This window comes from Perca fluviatilis, chromosome 13 (assembly GCF_010015445.1).
Source record: "Perca fluviatilis chromosome 13, GENO_Pfluv_1.0, whole genome shotgun sequence".
NCBI lineage: Eukaryota > Metazoa > Chordata > Actinopteri > Perciformes > Percidae > Perca > Perca fluviatilis.
Window position 1 is genome coordinate 22,259,863 of NC_053124.1, and position 18,192 is coordinate 22,278,054.

General features: G+C 39.8%; 1 protein-coding gene across 14 annotated transcripts in view; it reads right to left on the reverse strand.

The window, feature by feature from the left end:
- The window catches only part of LOC120571188 (sodium bicarbonate cotransporter 3-like), a 47,247-nt gene that overhangs the window by 12,441 nt on the left and 16,614 nt on the right, over positions 1–18,192 (reverse strand). For 7 of the 14 annotated variants that reach the window (XM_039819957.1, XM_039819950.1, XM_039819958.1 and 4 more), the window contains exons 2-14: positions 17,883–17,964; positions 15,967–16,116; positions 14,229–14,367; positions 12,882–13,042; positions 12,476–12,664; positions 11,069–11,440; positions 6,540–6,655; positions 5,633–5,790; positions 3,902–3,989; positions 3,577–3,723; positions 3,070–3,176; positions 1,223–1,397; positions 101–234 (exon numbers count right to left, since the gene is read on the reverse strand). In XM_039819957.1, coding sequence (XP_039675891.1) covers positions 101–234; positions 1,223–1,397; positions 3,070–3,176; positions 3,577–3,723; positions 3,902–3,989; positions 5,633–5,790; positions 6,540–6,655; positions 11,069–11,440; positions 12,476–12,664; positions 12,882–13,042; positions 14,229–14,367; positions 15,967–16,116; positions 17,883–17,964 — 2,018 coding nt within the window. The remainder of the gene's footprint in view (positions 1–100; positions 235–1,222; positions 1,398–3,069; positions 3,177–3,576; positions 3,724–3,901; positions 3,990–5,632; positions 5,791–6,539; positions 6,656–11,068; positions 11,441–12,475; positions 12,665–12,881; positions 13,043–14,228; positions 14,368–15,966; positions 16,117–17,882; positions 17,965–18,192) is intronic. The other 7 variants (XM_039819952.1, XM_039819959.1, XM_039819953.1 and 4 more) reach the window with 6 other exon arrangements.

The following is an 18,192-nucleotide window of genomic DNA, read 5'->3' on the forward strand; positions in this document are numbered from 1 at the left end:
GAGCCATGTAGACTTTTGGAATCCATACTATGCAGACTATTTAGTCTCATCGGTATTTTGACTAAGTATCATGTAACTACAAAAGCATGCTTGAACGTACGTGCAGAACCTGAAGAGGATCTTCTCAAACACTAAAACAGGGCCCGTGCTGCCAAGAATAGTGAGGGGCTGGCCTGCAAAGAGGGAGTATGCCACTCCTGTCAGTGAGGCCCCAAACAGAGACTCTATGGCACTCTGTAGACACATAGGAGAGGGAGGGAGTGAGGGAGTGAGAAAGGGAGGATGTGGGAGGTGAAACCACCCAAAGGAGGATAGAGTGGGAAAGACTGAAGGAGAAAAGAAAGTGGTGAAGAAGAGACCGCCGACCAAAACACAGAGAGTTTTGATTAAACAGACATTCTTGGCTGACAGGCTAGACAAACTGTTTTAAAGTTTCCACCCTGCCGAATTGTCCGAAGTCATATCTGTGTGTAATTCTCGCCTGCTGAGTTTACTTAGACGCATCACACACACCAGCACACAGTCTGTGCCTATGCCAACAGTCCCTGTCCTAGTAAGGACATCTGGGTAAAAAGGAGAGAGAGAGAGAGAGAGAGAGAGAGACTATACAGCTTGCAGTGTGATAACAGATTATTGCATGGGAGGCTGAATAATCATCATATGCTATTCTGAACACTGAATAAAGACCTCAGAGTGAAATATATCCACCTATATGAATATGTAATAGCAAGGTGAAGTAGGTGAAAAAATTATGGTGACTTTTCTTGACACACTAAATCAGCTGCTTTACAAAAAAGGTAAAATAGGGTAGTCAGAAAATGTGTTTTGCCCTTGATTAACAGTAGCTCCTGTAAATATGACTGCTTCTATCTGCATTTAACCCCTACATCATTGACTGTATGTGCGTACATAAACATGGGTGTAACATGTTAAATGGCAATGTGTGAGAAAGCATTTGTGTTTCCCACAGTGGTTGAGGAAAACATCTTTAGTTATTTAAAATCAGAAGACTTCTTTGACTTAACTTTAAGGATTCTGGGGAACTTGAGGTTTCCTCAAAATTAAATGATATATTCAAATATGCTAGCCAAATTGTTCTAGGTTCTGTATACCTCATTTGGTACAACATGTCACTTAGATAACCTGGGGTAGGGGTTTGATTTCCACTGGGTTCATGAAAAGCACAAGTATTGACTTTTAAGTGCCAAGCTTTCAGACTCACTATGTTGCCTTTTGTTGCCTCCCCAAGCAGACCTCCAAATGTGATGACAGGGGACATGCAGGCACAGTAGAGAAACAAGACGGAGGCTAGACACTGCAGACTGAGGGAGTCTCTGATGTCACTCCAGTAAAACGGCAACTTCCGCTTGATGTCCAGGACCAGACCTCCAAATATCCTGCAAGAGGAGAGAGGTAGTTTTTTTTCCCCACCTTTATTTATTCAAGGGGGGTGTACACGGAGAGCAATGCTCTCATTTTCAGGAACACCCTGATCACATTCACACAGTTACACATTCACACCTTTTAATTAATTTTCTAGTAGGAGCGCACAATAATATTATATAATAACATAAAATAATTAATAATATTTCAGTGAGACACTTAATTTAAACGCTATTAATATGAGGCAGTTAACCATCTATCAATTCCTCTGAGATTATTTCAGAAATCCAATAAAATAAAAATAGTGTAGGTAACAGGTAACTGTGCTTAGTGAATAATAAAAATGATAAATGTTTGCAGCCATTTAACCAAAGTGGTTCTGCTGGTCTCTTACCACTAACTAACTAACTGTAAATTGCCATTCTTATTATGTGTTTATTAAACACAATCTTCCTGTCGTTCTTATAATAGTTGGAATTATTTAAATTATTTGATTCTTAATTCAATGTGATCCAAACTGTAATTTAGCAATCATGATTATTTACTAGTTGTTGAGGCCATTTTACACAGTTAATTGGTAAGAGTGTTTGCTTGAACACTAATTGCATTGGAGAAGGCATTAACACTGCCAAGTGCTGAGGCTTGTGAATATGCATTTTTATGATATTCAACCCCAAAACCTAGATAGCACTGGGATCTCGCTGCCTTCTCCTCTTTTGTGTCTAACCCTTTACTTTGAGAGATTTCATTTCTCACCTTGTATTTCTTCCTGTCTTTCCTCTGACACCAGGTCCTGTCCAATTGCTCTGCTGTGAGGTCTTTCATTTTCTTTTCCCCCACACCTCTGGAATAACCTCAATTGCCTGCTTCCACAACCCCTGCTGTCTCTTCTACACAGCCCCTGTTTCTGATAGCTTTCCTTACATTAGCCTCTTATACTTTCTTATACTCCTCTGACCCCCAGAACTCCCTCATAGCATGAGCCTTTTATAGTAGCAGTGAAAAGCAGAGTGAATCTGTAAATAATACAGTGCCTTTGCAACTGATGTGTATGTGTGCAGAGTGCGTGTCTGTGTGAGGTTTCAAATAAACACATTCTCTCTCTTGCTGTGTGGCCCGGGCTCCAGAGACCCAGCATGAGTTATTCATAAATGTCAGCATCCGAGTTCACAGAGTACAGTAGATGTATCAGCCAAAACACATAGTGGTGTTGAGTTTATACAATTTTACATCCTATATATTGGCATTTTAAAAAAAATTGCAAAAGTTTTACTAAACACTGGCTTACAGATCACATACTGTGAAAACACTTTTGATAATGTCTTTTAATTTATCTCATTTTCATTTTAGAGTGTTTGCAGCAAGGACATTCTAACTAGTGTAACCACAAATAAGTCTCTGTAACAAAAGAGGATACAATGAGGTCCTTAGTCCCTTAGATGAGTTTTCTTCTGCAGCTCTTGTTAACAAGAAGCACTTGTCTCAACATAATCAACATGATATATTAAACGTGCCTACTTGTGTTTATAAAGCTGTGAATTCAACTGGGACACACTTTAATTATCAAATACTTCTTTATCAATATATTTGCTAACACTAAGTGATATTAATAGAGATTCCTGGAGTGAGTATGTTCCAATAATCATTTGAACTCAATGGTGTTCCCAGAAAAGGTGCTAAACTCACCTCCCGGTCCTCTGCAGCTCAGGCCCTGCGTGGTGGTCCTCATCTTTTTCCAGCTCTCCAGCTGGAGATGCAGTGCCGTTGGGTTGGGACGGTCTCTTCCTCTTCATCTGCAGGTCAAAGGATTTAAATACATTACATATACATACAATATGCATATCAATTCCTTTGCTGTCATGATGCTTTAAATACATAGTGGGGCCCTCTCAGTGTGATTGGAAGTAAAGAGTGATATACAGAGATACACATATCGAGAAGTCAATATAAACATTGCAGTTTGTGAGACCAGACTAAAATATAGTACGTGAGGTCTATTGTGTAGTGTGTTAGTATGCTGGTTATCAGTTAGTATGCAGCTGGTTAATGATCTCTGCACCAGCACCTCCCAGGCAAATTTCTCAATGTTTGTTGTACATGGCATTTGATATTCATGTCGGTAAGACACACACCTTTGTCTGCATTATTCACTAAGTACACATTAAACAATCTTTGACAGAGAGAATCTCTAACCTGAGATGGGACATTCTTGGGGGGCTCAATCCGGATTGTGGGGTCCCATTCTCCAGGAGGCAGAACAGTCACTTGATCAAGGAACTCGTCTATTCCCGAGAGGAGATCTGTTCTGTCTTTGGCCTTGTATGCCACATCATGGAAAATCTACGTAATGATTATTAGGAGTTATTAAATGTCTCTACAATAAAAAAAAAACACAATCCCAACATGCATCTTACATAAAACAAACAAACAAACTGAACCAGATTATACTTTGATACAGTTTTAGAAGCTTTCGAAACTGAAATAAGTTACAAAAAGGATCTCTCTGTGTTTCTCTCACCTCATCTGTCATTAATGTGGCCATGGATCTGCCAATCTCATGGTACTGGGGCCCTTTGCCACGAGGACCCAAAAGCAGGAAAAGAAACCTTTGAACAAGACAAATAATCATGAATGCACCATGAATTACACTGATCTCAATACTAATCACAACAGTACAAGTTCACTTAAAAAAGGTACCCTGTGGAGTTTTCTTGTCAACAGTTAAATCACCAATCAACATTCATTGTTTCTCACTAAATTGCATTTTGGGTATCCTTGAGGATAATAAACATGTTAAATATGCATTCCCTTCCTCATAAAACTTTAGCAAAGTCAATTTTAAAAAAATTTACTTGACAGTATCAACATAATCGTGACATGACACTGTCATAACTATGACATGACACTGTCATGAATGTGTCATAAACCTTATAAACAAGTCATAAACGTTTATGACTTCTGTCATTAAGTGTCATTCGGTTTTTGTCATGACAAGTTGACATTGTTTGGGTTGTCTTGATTATGACAAGTTGACATTAATCAAAGTGACATTACCAGAAGTTGTCTTGGTCATGACAAGTTGACATTAAATTAGTTTGGTACCACTTTACTTAGGTCTAAGAATCTATCCATAACACTGTCATAATAGTGTCATGACCGCCAGTTTTGTGAAATATCCTGTCACACATCTATCTGACCAAATGCTAGAATTGGTCTCTAACCTTGCACATCTAATTTTAATAATCATGATTTTAACATGTCATGAATACAAAAAGAGGTGGATTTTCTGTTTATGTCGTCATGACAAAGACATCCTCTGATAATGTCATCCTGTTTAATGTCAAGTTGTCATTACAAAGACATCCCAAACTAATTTAATGTCAACTTGTCATGACCAAGACAACTTCTGGTAATGTCACTTTGATTAATGTCAACTTGTCAAAATCAAGACAAATTTAATGTCAACTTTTCATGACCAAGACAACTTCTGGTAATGTTACTTTGATTAATGTCAACTTGTCATAATCAAGACAACCAAAACAATGTAAACTTGTCATGACAAAAACCGAATGACACTTAATGACAGAAGTCATAAACATTTATGACTTGTTTATAAGGTTTATGACACGTTCTTGACAGTTTCATGTCATAGTTATGACAGTGTCATGTCACGGTTATGTCAATACTGTCAGGTAAAGTGTTACCAAAGATTTTGATAACTACATTGTTGACATCCATGTCAGCTAGCTAGACATCTTGTTCCCTGCCTTTGCTGACACATTGCTACGTTTCTTTGTGTGTTACCACCATTGTTGATCAGCGGAATAAAGTGAAACCATCTGCAGTGCTCATGTACCATGCTGAGGCCAAATTTTTGGAGTTGATTTTACCCCAATATATGCACACAAAAAAACATTTGTAAAGTATTAAACAAAACCAAAAGTGTCTATTTTCCAAAGCCACTATATTAAGTCAGTTGTGTAATGAGCATTAGACCCTCACAGGACTACTTGCGTGGCTACTGACTCTTAAGTCTTGTTACTGTAGAGATTACAGACATGGAAAACAGACACTGTAGTGAGAACCACAGTAAATCCCCAGGTTATATTAGTCCCATGTGAATAGGGCTTTTACAAATGACTTTGTCAGTTTGCTTAAGTTGCTGCCAGAGTATAACTTTTTAATCCAATATAAATGTTTTGGAATAAAACTCCTTATCATGACATCATTCAATTCCAAATTATTGTACCTCGTGGGCACAGGCACCTCTGTGAGGCCTGTGATAAGGACTGCAGGGGACAGTCGTACAAAGGCAGTTATGGGCTTCTCCAGGAAGTCCACTTCTCCCACCAGTACGTTGGAAGCTTCAGCACCTGGAGGAATCTTTTTCATGAAATTCATGTCCACCTGAGACCAACAGAACACATTAAATTAAAGAATCAGATAAACAAACACATACTAATTATAAACAGAGAGAAAGAATGAGGGACTAGTTTAAACGGACACACATGCAAACGGAGATGAAGAAGTGGGAATGTAAGGGTGGCAGCAGGTCGTTTGGATACTATGATAACGAATGAAAGATAACTCCAGTTAGTAGCTACATAAACGACTACATAGTACTGAGCAAAGATAGTGGCTGTGAAGCATTTCTTACCAGGTTTCTGAATAAATACTTCTTATGTGCAATGTTAAATATAGACCTGAGCATTGCAACAATTTCTTTATCTCTGTGTAGTGTAATATAATGTGCCTTCATACCCCTTTTGTATCCTCTGACTCATATAAACACTGCACCTTATTTTTTGGCAGTCATAATGGATGGTTTTATAATGATAGCTACTCATGGCGGCCTGCCATTTTATTTAATGGATGAGGTACAACATGGTAGGATAAATGGAGGCCATGCGAGGGAGACTTTTACTTTGTTGACCAATTCTTAGCCCATTACAGGTGAAGAAATGAAAATGCCTCTTACTGAGCCCAGGAGAAAATGGCTGGGTATGGGTATGTTGGGTATTCTCATGCAGGCAGTTTTCAACACAGACCACTTAAATGTCTGTGGAAGTCCAGAAACTCAAGAAAGACACTGATGAACTCCTGGGCCCTTCCACCAAGATGAACTGTTTCTGTGCTCAGTACTGTGGTTAGGTTACCTTGCTGAAGTCGACACTGCTGCTTTCTCTACTGACCCCTACTTTGGATGGTCTCCTCTCCACTGCTTTGCTGCCATCCAGGTTGTTTGGGACAGAGTTCGGAGACACCGTTGAACCTAGGAGGGACAGGGGGAGAAGAAGGGCACGAGAGATAAAGTGGTGATGGACACTGTGTAAGTACTTGGAAAGCAAAGACTGGTCAAGATTTACATGTGGTTTCGCCATGAAATGCCATTTCTGATTTCATTATTAATTGCTATTTATTAAATGCCATTTGTCTTACATTTTTCTCTCTACTCGGTTTGTAATTTTAAGGAACTGGAATTGTTTTTTATTTATCTGTGATAGACCACTACTTTATGGCATGGGCTCATCAAACAACAAACAACAAATTTCACCTCCATTAACCTAATTTTTGATCAGAGGTGAGCTCTTGGCAAACAAAATACAAAATCCTGAAGTCACATTGCTGCCCACACAAGATCATGATGCAATGCTACAGGGTAAATAAAACGGTTTGTGTGATATTTGCATTTTGTTTTGGCACTTTCAACAGAGAAATTAACCACTGGATCAATGATTTGCAGTCACTTATCCTCATTAGCTAAGTGGCCTTTTTTTTTGCGGCCGCTTGTGTAAGCTCCAGAATGTCACCAGTATATTTTTCAACTTCGTAGGTTAGCATATCAGCTCTGAGATATTCTATTAAATGATAGTTCCTGAGCCACTCCAGGTCTAGATCATCATTATCTATTAGGTTGCTAAACTTAAACTCACAGTAATGGCGGTCCCAAACACAAGAGTTGGGATCCGCTGTTCTACAATGATCAATGGCTAATTGAAATACAAGATGAACAAAATCAAGCTTATAATACACACAAGTAGCTAAAAAAATATTTAACATATTGAAACAGTAGCATTTAAATTTGCAGATCAACATTTCACATTTTTGGCTGCAAGTGAAAGGATTTCTTTCACTACAACCATTATTAGATGTGTTTGGTACAGAGCTGTAACACTGTGATGTCTCTCCACAGGGAAGACTATTTTTCACAAAGCACCGTTCCTATTTGCTCCTCGTCTGTTAAGCTCATTACTTGGTGCTAAATCAGTCCTGCTTTGCTTAAATTCATGTCAGCTGTGAGTTAAATGCGAGGGGATGTGTTTAATGTGCCTGACAGTTCACCTTCCTCAGACTTCAGCACCTTTAAGTGTTGAAGCTTAGGTATTTCTGTGCATAATTGGCTGCACACACTTCAACATTGCTTATGAGATTTGAGCCATACCAGATACAGGAAACGCTAGCACTTGAGGTGACATGAGAGTGGGAATATGAAATGAGGGAGTCGTGTATTTGAATCAAAGGATAGCATTTGCATACTATCCTCTGAAATTCTGAAGTAACACTTCTTTTACCAGGTTTTTTTCTCTCATTTTTCACATCTACGTCGACACATTTCTCATTTCGCCATCAGAAGGTAATCAAGCCAACGTCAAACAAAATACATTTATAAAAAGGTCTTAAGCCACATTCTCACCTACAATAAATCAAAATTAAAATGTGCCATTTCTACCAACATGTGGTTTGGCCAGTGATCCATACCCTTGAACTGTACCCTGAAGTAACCCCAGTGGATGCTGGGCAGCTGTGACTGCTGAACAGGAGCATGATTGCTCACATACCTGACAAAGCCTCTTGGAATAAGGGAGGGATTAGTTTAGGTTGCGTTCGCCAACACACTTCATTCAGAAAGGCTAAGCCCTGGAATGCTGCCCCATACTAGCCTTTTAAACAGTGGCGTCATAGCGCTACCTCATTCATATGCAAAACAGTAACATAACTGAAAATACGTAAAGCTGGTAGACCTGGGACTTTTCTGATAAAGGGGAAAAGATGATATTAAATTGTATTGTATCGTTATAGTAGTTGTACAGATGTATATATTAAGCTTGTTCTTCTGCTGGAAATCTAGTTCTTACCACAATTTACATTATATTGTACAGAGACACACATACAGGGATTATGTAATGACACTAGGTTGCCATGAGTCTAGATGCGGCCATTATTCTATTTTAACATGGCCTATGTTTCATAAAACTGACAAATAAAAATGCTTAACATTTGAAAAGCTCTCAAATAGGGTCTAGAATAACATGATGCAAGTGTACCAGTGATTCTCCACATGCCCTGTGTACATGTATTTCACCCATGACTTCATACTCAATGGATCCATGGCATGTGTATGTATTAATAGCCTGCAGTCAACTCAATACCATTACAATATATTACAAAACTGCAAGAACATATAAATCATTGCATCAACTAGAATTATTTTGTTACTCCTTATTATTAACCTGTAAACCAGGCTATTCTCAACAGACTCATATAGACAAATTACTCTAAATGACACATTAAGGGCATTTTACTGTATAACACTATATCTCTGTTCAATACACAGTCAGACGGTTTAGCTATTTTAAGTCAACATCGTACAACACAGCAGTTTTTACAACTTACAGTGTTATTAAACTGAAGCTTGAAACCCCCCTCTGAATAATAACCTAACCCACACACTGTTGTCAGGACACTTGCTTCTTTGGAAATACTGTGCATTTTCCTAGAAGAGGGTACAATTACAGAAGCTCTTCAGCTATAATAAGACCACCCCAACCTTTCAGATTCAGCTCCCACCAAGTCATTGCTGGTTCTAATGACCCATACTTTGAAATGGAGCCATTCCCAGATGGAGAAACACACAGACGCACGCACAGAAACGCAAACAGTCTAATAATAAACTGACAAGGCTTCGTTTGGGAAGAACAAAAAGTCACTGTCGGTGCCAGTATGAAAGTACATGCAGTACCTATACACCCACCCTGGTCTCGGGCTTATATTTAGCCATGCTGCTGGCACCCGCTACCCTCACCTTCAACCTCACTATTCTTATTCGGGTAAAAGAATGTTTATACTTAGGAATTGATGAAGAGGAAGAGCATGGGCGCCAACAGATGCAAGGGGACAAGCAAAGTTGCATGACATTTATATCTGTGAGTGTCCAAAATGGGATGGTCACCCGGGGATAAAAAGTGTAGTACTGTATGTCAGTTTCTGCGTCATACAGCATAACAAAAAGATAAGGACTTAACAGCTAGGGATGTCCCGAGCCTATCTGCAGGATCTGTATCTGAGACATTGATTGGTGTCAGCGATTCAAAACCCAATCAATTGTTCTTTATTTAATCCTTTATTGAGAAACTGTGCTCTAAATATGAAACCTATCAAAAAGGCCCCAGTGCACTCTGCTTGAACAAAAGGAACTTATTCCAAATCCAATGTTGTGAGTGAACAGCAGAGCAGCGTGAAGATAAACAGCAGCCAGTAGTTCCAGTTAGTGGTATCCACACTAATAAAGAGAATTTGTGCAAGTAAAAGCAGAGCAGCTTTGGGTTAAAAAAAAGAAGCTAGGTAACATCTTGCAGGTGCACCATATTGGACCTCAAGTGCATTTTAATCTTCATATTGTGTTTATTTTAGGAATATAGACATGCTCTGCAAATCCTGTAGCTTTGCGTCACAACAGATCCATATTCACATTTCTTTATGATGACATTGGTGTTTGAATATGATGAGTGAAAGTGTGTCTATGTTTTTATTTCGTTATTGTCTTTGTATTTATTGAAACCAAGCTGCTGCCACTTGCCAGGACCCTCTTGTAAAAGAGATTTGTAATCTCAAGGAGTTTTTTCCTGGTTAAATAAAGGTTTGAATGAATGAAAGAATTGACACAACCACTGATGCAAGTTACATTTTCCTGGGTGAAGATATCGAGCTGTTTTACCTATCTGGATTGGCTTTTCTGATTTTAATATAGTTTTTACTGTGTAACTGTATAAAGTAGCTGAATAAAACATATAATAGTATTAGCAGATACCCAATATTAAATGACTTAGACTGATCAGTGGCAACATGTAAAATTAAACATGTTCGGGACATCCCTTCTAACAGGTCTTACGTAAACACATGAATTGAGAAGAAAGATGGGGGAAGATAGTGTGGCAACATAACAGGACACATGATGCAGTTTGGGAGAAAGACAGACCAAAAAAGGATGGAAAGCAGCCATGAAACCACAACGAAGGAGGTGTGAATGGGGACAAGGCCAAGCAAGGCATAGATGCTGAGGAATGTCTTGAAAATGTGTAAGGAGAAAGAGAGAAGTTTGAATTGTAAAAAGAAGTATAAAGAGTTTAGAGAGTAGCAAGAATGAGAGATATTAGTAGGAAAGAATGGGTGAGGGGAATAGATAGGAAGGGAGAGAAGCAGAAATCATGAGGCTGAGAAGAGAGTGGTGTCAAAAACGTTGTGGATAAATACAGTAGGAAGAGCGCCTTAGCAAGTGAGCCTTGCTGTGGGTTATTGATGAGATGGCCGCAGGGTTGGAAGTTAACAGGGAGCAGAGCTTTCATGCTAGTGCTAGTGTTCTCTGTTCAAGCCGTGACTCACACTGGCAGGCTACACAGATATTTGCCTTCTAAGGGCAGCAGCTCGAAGCCCTGGGATGCCGAGGATGCTCGCCGGCTGAGCTCAGGTGATGCTCCCTCTTCTTCTGCAGAGTTTGGTGGGTCGTCATCCTCAGGAGGGGATACCACCACTTCAGGGATGCCTCGAGGGCCGAGGTCTGCACCAAGGGTTTGGGAGGAGTGCCGGAAGGCAGCGGGGGTATTTTGAGGGGTGGTGAGGAGTTGGGGGCCTGGGGCTTGCCCAGTGTTGGAGGAAGAGGAGGGCAGGAGATGGTTGAACAGGATGGAGACTCTGGACTCTCGTCTCTGGGAGAGGTTGGAGACAGAGGAGGCGGACCCTGGCTTGTAGAGAGAGAGACGTGAAGAGGACAGGCCCTCTCCTAACAGAAGAGACAATGGCAACAAGGGGAGAGGAGAAGGGAGAGAGAAAAGGGGGGAAAGGAGAAGAAGGAAAAGGAATAAGGGATGGAGCAGAGGAAAAACACATGAAGTAGGTGTACATCACAGGGGTGGTATCTGGAGGAGACACAGCAAGAAGGGGTGGGCAGCAAGAGCAGGGCAGAGGTGTAGTTAGAGATATCCGTGCTTGCATAAACATGAGCGGAAAGCATGGTTGTGTGCAGAAGACACTAAGAATGATTCAGTGATGCGTGTAGGAGGGTCTGCAAGGGCCAAACAACTCCAACTCATTCAACTCCAAACAAACCAACCGTTCAACATGTTGGAGGTAAGGCAAAACTCTTCAGAGAGGCTTGCATGCAGGAGAGGATTAGTTAGCACAATGTTGGTGCATTGTAAGCAAACATGTGCTCTACCACAGCAGACCAGTCATAAATCCTACACAGTGCACACACTCATTTGGCACAAGACATCGACTTTCACAATACAACTATTACCATCACCAACCATCAATGTGACATATATCATTTTGACCTTTCACATTTGCATTTTAAAGTGAATGATATGGAAATGCAAGCCCAACAAAAACCATAGGCACAGAAGTGGAGCATATGATATTTCTTTCATATTTAAAACATCAAGCTGGCACCCAAGATCTTAAAATGCACACCATACATCAACACTACTGCAGCCATGCCCAGTCAAAAACACACACAATGCTGACTCCGGTTGCATGTGAAGCAATATTTCCTGAGTGTCACCCTACGGAGTGAATACAATCATTAATTCAAAACCCCAAGCCAGGCCAGCCATACAGGTTAGCACAGTCAGTCGCACCCAGATTTCTTTTTCAATAAAGTGGCTGACTGCTTCAATATAGATCGTTCTCTAAATTTGACTCACTTTTACCTTCTACGATGGCATTGAGGGATTTGAATAGTGGATTTTTAGGAACTGTTCCCCAGTGGTGGAAAATATGGAGGAAAAAGAAATACGAGTGCGTCGTAGGATCTCACCGTTTCGTTCAAGTAAGAGTGGGTCTGAATGTTTCTTGCCTATGTCAGCAATCGAGCGCACCAGAGGGATGCGATTGCTGAGTTTTCTCTCATTCTGGTGGTGGTGTTTCTTCAGCATGGCTTCCCGCACCTTTTCACGCAAATCCTCCTTCAGCTGGCCTGATGCCACCATGCTGTCTATCAGCATGCCTAAATCGTACAAAGGCAGGGACATAAACACAGTAGGAAAAAACTGAAATTATGTACAGGCTATTCAAAACGATATTACTAGAGTAATGAATAGTTATTTCCTTTTTTTATCTCATACTTTTCACCACAGTGCTACATAAAAAATACAATAAGATGGCATGAATACAGTAGGTCACGTATCTTAAAAAGTGATTTCAATGAGTATTGAAAAATTTACCTGCAATTTCCTCGATGCTGTTGGCCCTCATATCAAGCATGACTGTGCCGTTGAGTATGCAGCTGCGCAGTTCAAATAAGCTGTGTAGTGACAATGTAGCCACATAGGGCTTACTCCACCTCTCCCCACCGTCTTCCACATCCTCTTCAAACTTCAACCATCTGTAGATGAACACAAAGAGCACAAACACACACAGACGCAAATGGTTTACTTGAATCCACAAATTATAATTAACAAAAAAAAAATTAGCTGCATTATAATTCAAGTTTTATCAGTGAGGGAACAAAGAATTTACATTTTACAATTTAGTTCTCAGTAAAATAACCCTGTTGACATTTTTGACCTGAGGCTGAGTATGAGCCTAGTCTATGGGCATTTTCACACATACCTTATTTGGTCCGGACTTTCTGACTTTTTAGTTTGATCCGAACCAAAATTACAGGTGTGAAACCTCCCCCGGACCACGGTCTGGATCAAAAGACAAAATTTTGGTCCGATAAAAAGAGGTGGTCTCGGTCCATGGTCCGGTTCGTTTATAGTGTGAAAGCATTTTTTGGATGGTTCGGACTTTCGGACCAAATACAAGAAGCTCTGGCAGGCTCTCCTTGTGTTAAGACCGGAGAAGCTCAGGAATAGCTCGGTGCTTAGTGAGAGAGAGTGACGGTGAATGCGCTCAGAGCCGACAGCTGTCGGCTATCAGAGCAGTTAATACATCAGCAGTTTATTTGTTAAGTAGTAGTAAATGTACAGTGTAGGTTTCCGTTTGTCTCTGAATAAATGCTCCAGAAAGAAAGTTCCTGTGTCTTGCTTCTCAACATCACAACAAAACAAAAAGAGCCGCAGCAGTATATATATATATATATATATATATATATATATATATATATATATATATACCTTTAGTGCGCTTGCAAAACTGCAGTGTGAAACCAAAACTTACCGGATCAAATGTATACAATGTAACAAAAACATAAACCTTGGTCCGGACCTTGGTTCGGACTTTCATGTGTGAAAACGCCCTCAGTCTCTTCAGATCTCCAAATGAGACTGACTTATTCATAGTATAAGCAATTTTCACAGTAATATACACATGTACTATAACGTACCCACTAAGGCTAATAGTTGTGACTAAGCCATGATCACAATACCTAATCAGGGTTTCCAGTTAACTCCTAATGATGTTATTCCATGATTAATGTATGCTACAAAACTATAACACAGATGCATTAAAAATCCTGTCAACTAATATCTGTTAAAAAACAACAACAACAACAACAACAACAACAGATCTTTGGAGTCTTCATGTGGTTTTCATCATGCTGTTTGCCCCTTAAGTTGCTTTCTGACCTGGCAGTCTCCTTCCATTCACTGGCATTGCCGTCTCTGAAGGAGAGCTCGTCCAGCTCGGTGAAGAGGTCATGGGAGACGTGCTCGAGGTCATCGTCCTCTGTACCTAAAATAAACTGGACCCGCTGGGATGGTGTGTCTGCACAAAGAGTGGGTAAAGGCCAAAAGTCAGATGTACAATGTTTACAATAATAACAGTAAAATTCTCCAGGCATTATTAGTGTTGTAAAAGTTAACCTGTGGAGTTTTTGACCTAGAGTAGCTCTATGGAGCAGGTTTTTATGAGTGGGTTCCTGCTGAGTTTGTTCGCACTTGCACGTGCACACAGGTGACGTCATACACAGTCCTGCCAACGGTTTTACACTTTTCTCACTAATCTGGAGGTGGCTGTAATTTGCCAAGAAATGCAGCAATGTGCCAGCAAAGGCAGGAATGAAGAAGACTGCAAGCTAATAAACACAGGTGTAAATGATGCGTGTTCCAAAATGTTTTATGAGGAAGGAAATGTAGTTTGTTTTTTAGACTTCAAGGATACATACAATGCGTTTTAATGTGTAATGCTGAATTCACACATAACTTGTCCATTTACGAGAAAACTCCACAGGGCACCTTTAAGGGGATGTCTTAATCTCAAACACATTTCCCCCTGAGTTTCCCCTGTAGTACCGTACTATTATGCGAGTTCAGCTATAGAGCATGACGGAGAAAATGTCTCATAGAAGCAGAGATTAACATAACATTCTTTGGGATCTGTTTGAGAATGTGTGTGTTGATGGCAAGGAAAACTGCACTAATGCCTTCTGAAGCTGGGGACAATGCTTTTTGGGGTAGGGTACAGTGAGCCCAGTACATCACTGTAACTGCTTTTCATTATACTACAAGAGAAGGAATACATCTGCAGGCATGATGATGAGGAAGTGTGCAAGAGAGCATAATGAAAACCTGAATGTTCTTCAGCAAATTTATTTTTGGGTCTGATTGAATTAGAAGGCAGATATCAGGACATCTGGAACCAGAGAGAAAACGGAAATATATATGGCAGATTACAAGACTAAACACCACAGGGAGGCAGAAATGGAATGACTAGCAGCAAAAATATTTTCTGTTTACACATGGGTACACGGTGTTGTAGTGCACAAGTTGAGTACACTTTATATTGATGTTGCTGCTGCTTACCGTTACGCCACACCTGTGTATGTTTGTGTGTGTCTCCTCAAGTGGGATATGTGATGAAATTTTTAGGCACAACAATTAGGTAAAACTGTGTAGATGGGCAAAGTGTTTCAGAATATCCGTCGTATAAAGTGACGCTGTGTGCCCTCAGTTGGTGCTTAACATGATTTTTTTTTGGTGTTGCTGTCATAAAGGACTTGATAACCCCTCATATAGTTCAATGCATTGTGTGGTTGCTTACAAGTCTGGCAGTTGAGGTGATGCAGCAATTTCTCACAGAAACGCATGCACACATGCTTAAAATGTCATAGCCTTCAATCAGTGTCAGATGCTGGTTCCCAGTGGCCTTTAATGCCTTTTAGAGCTGAGATGTTTTATTCATAACCATTAACCGTATAAATAAACAAAGTTGAAGGCTCTAAAAGTAGACATTAATGGCAAGGTAGAGTACTGTGTGATAGAAATGCAGTAGAAAGAAGGATTTAGAGAAACTGAAAAAAAAAGAACAGTGTGGGGGTTGGTAGTAAATGTGGGCATTAAGATATTTAGGATGAGTGTTTCCAACCATAAGTGGGGGAATCCCTGCCATCTTCCTTCCCCTCCTCAGAGTCTCTCTCTTTCTTCTTTCGGTGGTGTTTGTGTCCTCGGTGGCGATGCCTCCGTTTGCTCTCCCTTCCAAGAGGAACATGGACGCCTACGTACACTGCTCTGTGGCCTTGGGTAAAGAAAAGTACAATACCAATTCAGACACATTTCCGGTACACCGACTTTTACAAAAATTGGAAAAAGAATAAAATGAGGAAAAAACAGGAAAGCATTTTGTAAACATAATACAGGGTAAAATAGCACAAAAGAAGGAAGAGACACATAGTTCACATTTCAGTTAGATATGAAGTATTGATACAAACTGACTAATAAGGTGGTAAAGAGAAAAAGTCATGTTATTTGAAATAAAGTACATCCATTTTGTTTTCACATTGTATGTACTTCAGATAAATATATAAAAGATATATATGTCTACAACATGTTCCATTTATAACATTGTAAAATATGATGGGCAGTTTTCTGCTGTAAAACATGTTGAACTTGACATCTCCTGTCTATTTCTTGCCCATCACACACAGCAGATTTCTGCCTCTGCTAGCAAGTAAAGCTAACACACTGACAAAGGAAGTGCTATGTCAGATTCTTCCCAGAAGGACCACAATAATATAAATGGAATTCTAAATGCAATGGACTAAATTCAATTTCAAAATCCAAGGCTACATTATAAAACTAACAATCTAAGCATACAAGAACAGTAAGACAGTCACAGTCGTTTACAACTGGAAAGACAGACGCACTAACATTTGAGACAGAAGACAGAGAACTTCTTTCCATTTCATTTGAGTGTTCTAGATAATCTACTTGAAGGAAACCAGAGTACGGCATTTCACTTTTTCAACCCTCTGCTTTCTCCCAAATATTTTATATACTTCCCCTCATTATTGTTACTGCCACACAGGAACTGTGTTCTGAAATGCAAACGCCCTATTTTCGCCCTACACTCTCTGCCAATACTCATTTTTCACAGATGAGTCATCTCTCTTTGATTTGAGAGGGAACCCAGGAGAAATGAAACCAAGATGCAACACTCAGAAGAAAGGCAACCTACACATGACATACACATGAGCTGAACAGATGAAGAGAAACAGAGATGGAGAAAGGGGGAAGAGCGAGAAAAGACAGGTGAAAAAAAGGTTACAGAAAGCTGGACAAAAAGCAGAGGCCTCCAGGGATGTCACAAAAAGGAGAGAATAGGATAAATGGAGATATTCTTGAAGAGAGGATGGAGGATATGAAGTGTAATGTGCTGCAGGGGGGGGGGGGGCAGCAAACACCTGAGGGAGATATTGTGGTGGTAATAACATTTGTGGTGCTGCTACTTGTGTGTGAACAGCATTGACACTTTATTATCTGATCTTATCAATTATTTTATGATATTCATCAAATCACATGGTCTATAAAAAATAGTTTCCCTATCCATGTACATCATAATATAGCACATATAGAGAGAAGAAAACCTAAACATTCTTCACACATGTAAACCGCTAACTTCAACAACTCATTGTGTTAGTTTTCAATTACATTTCGCTTGGAATCCTTTAACTGGGATTGTGATTATTGTGATTGTACTGAAAGTCAGTATGCGATAATATCTAATAATTCCCCACCCCAGCCCTACTACAAAATCTCAAAAGCAACAATATCCCAAGTGTCTCAAGTTTACTTAGCCTGGTGTGTTACACTTAAAGTGATCAGCAGCAAGTGACGAATGAAAATAAAATGTAGGCATTTGTTTAATAGAAATAGAAAAGGCAACACAATCTTGCTAACTGGCAAGCAAGCCACTTTATGTGCTGGCTTAGGAACCTACCCTTTCCATCAATTAAAAAAGCACATAGAAGAAAAATCTTTTAGGATGATTGGCATTAAACTTACTTTCCAAATCTTCCGATTCATAGTTTGTGTGAGTGGTGAAGCTGGTCTTCCCATGGTCAACTAGTGCCTCCTCATCTAGACCCTGAGAATGACAGGAGAGAGAGAGAGAGAGAGAGAGAGAGAGAGAGAGAGAGAGAGAGAGAGAGAGAGAGAGCAAGACAGTGAAGAAATATAAAAAGATACATTAGTATCATATACAAATAGATTTTTTTATTCCAATTTTCACCTTGATTTTTTACTGGTTTATCTAACTTTATATACAATTTAACTTTACAACGCCAGCAGGCCCGGGTGTGTTTCAGAGGCCGTA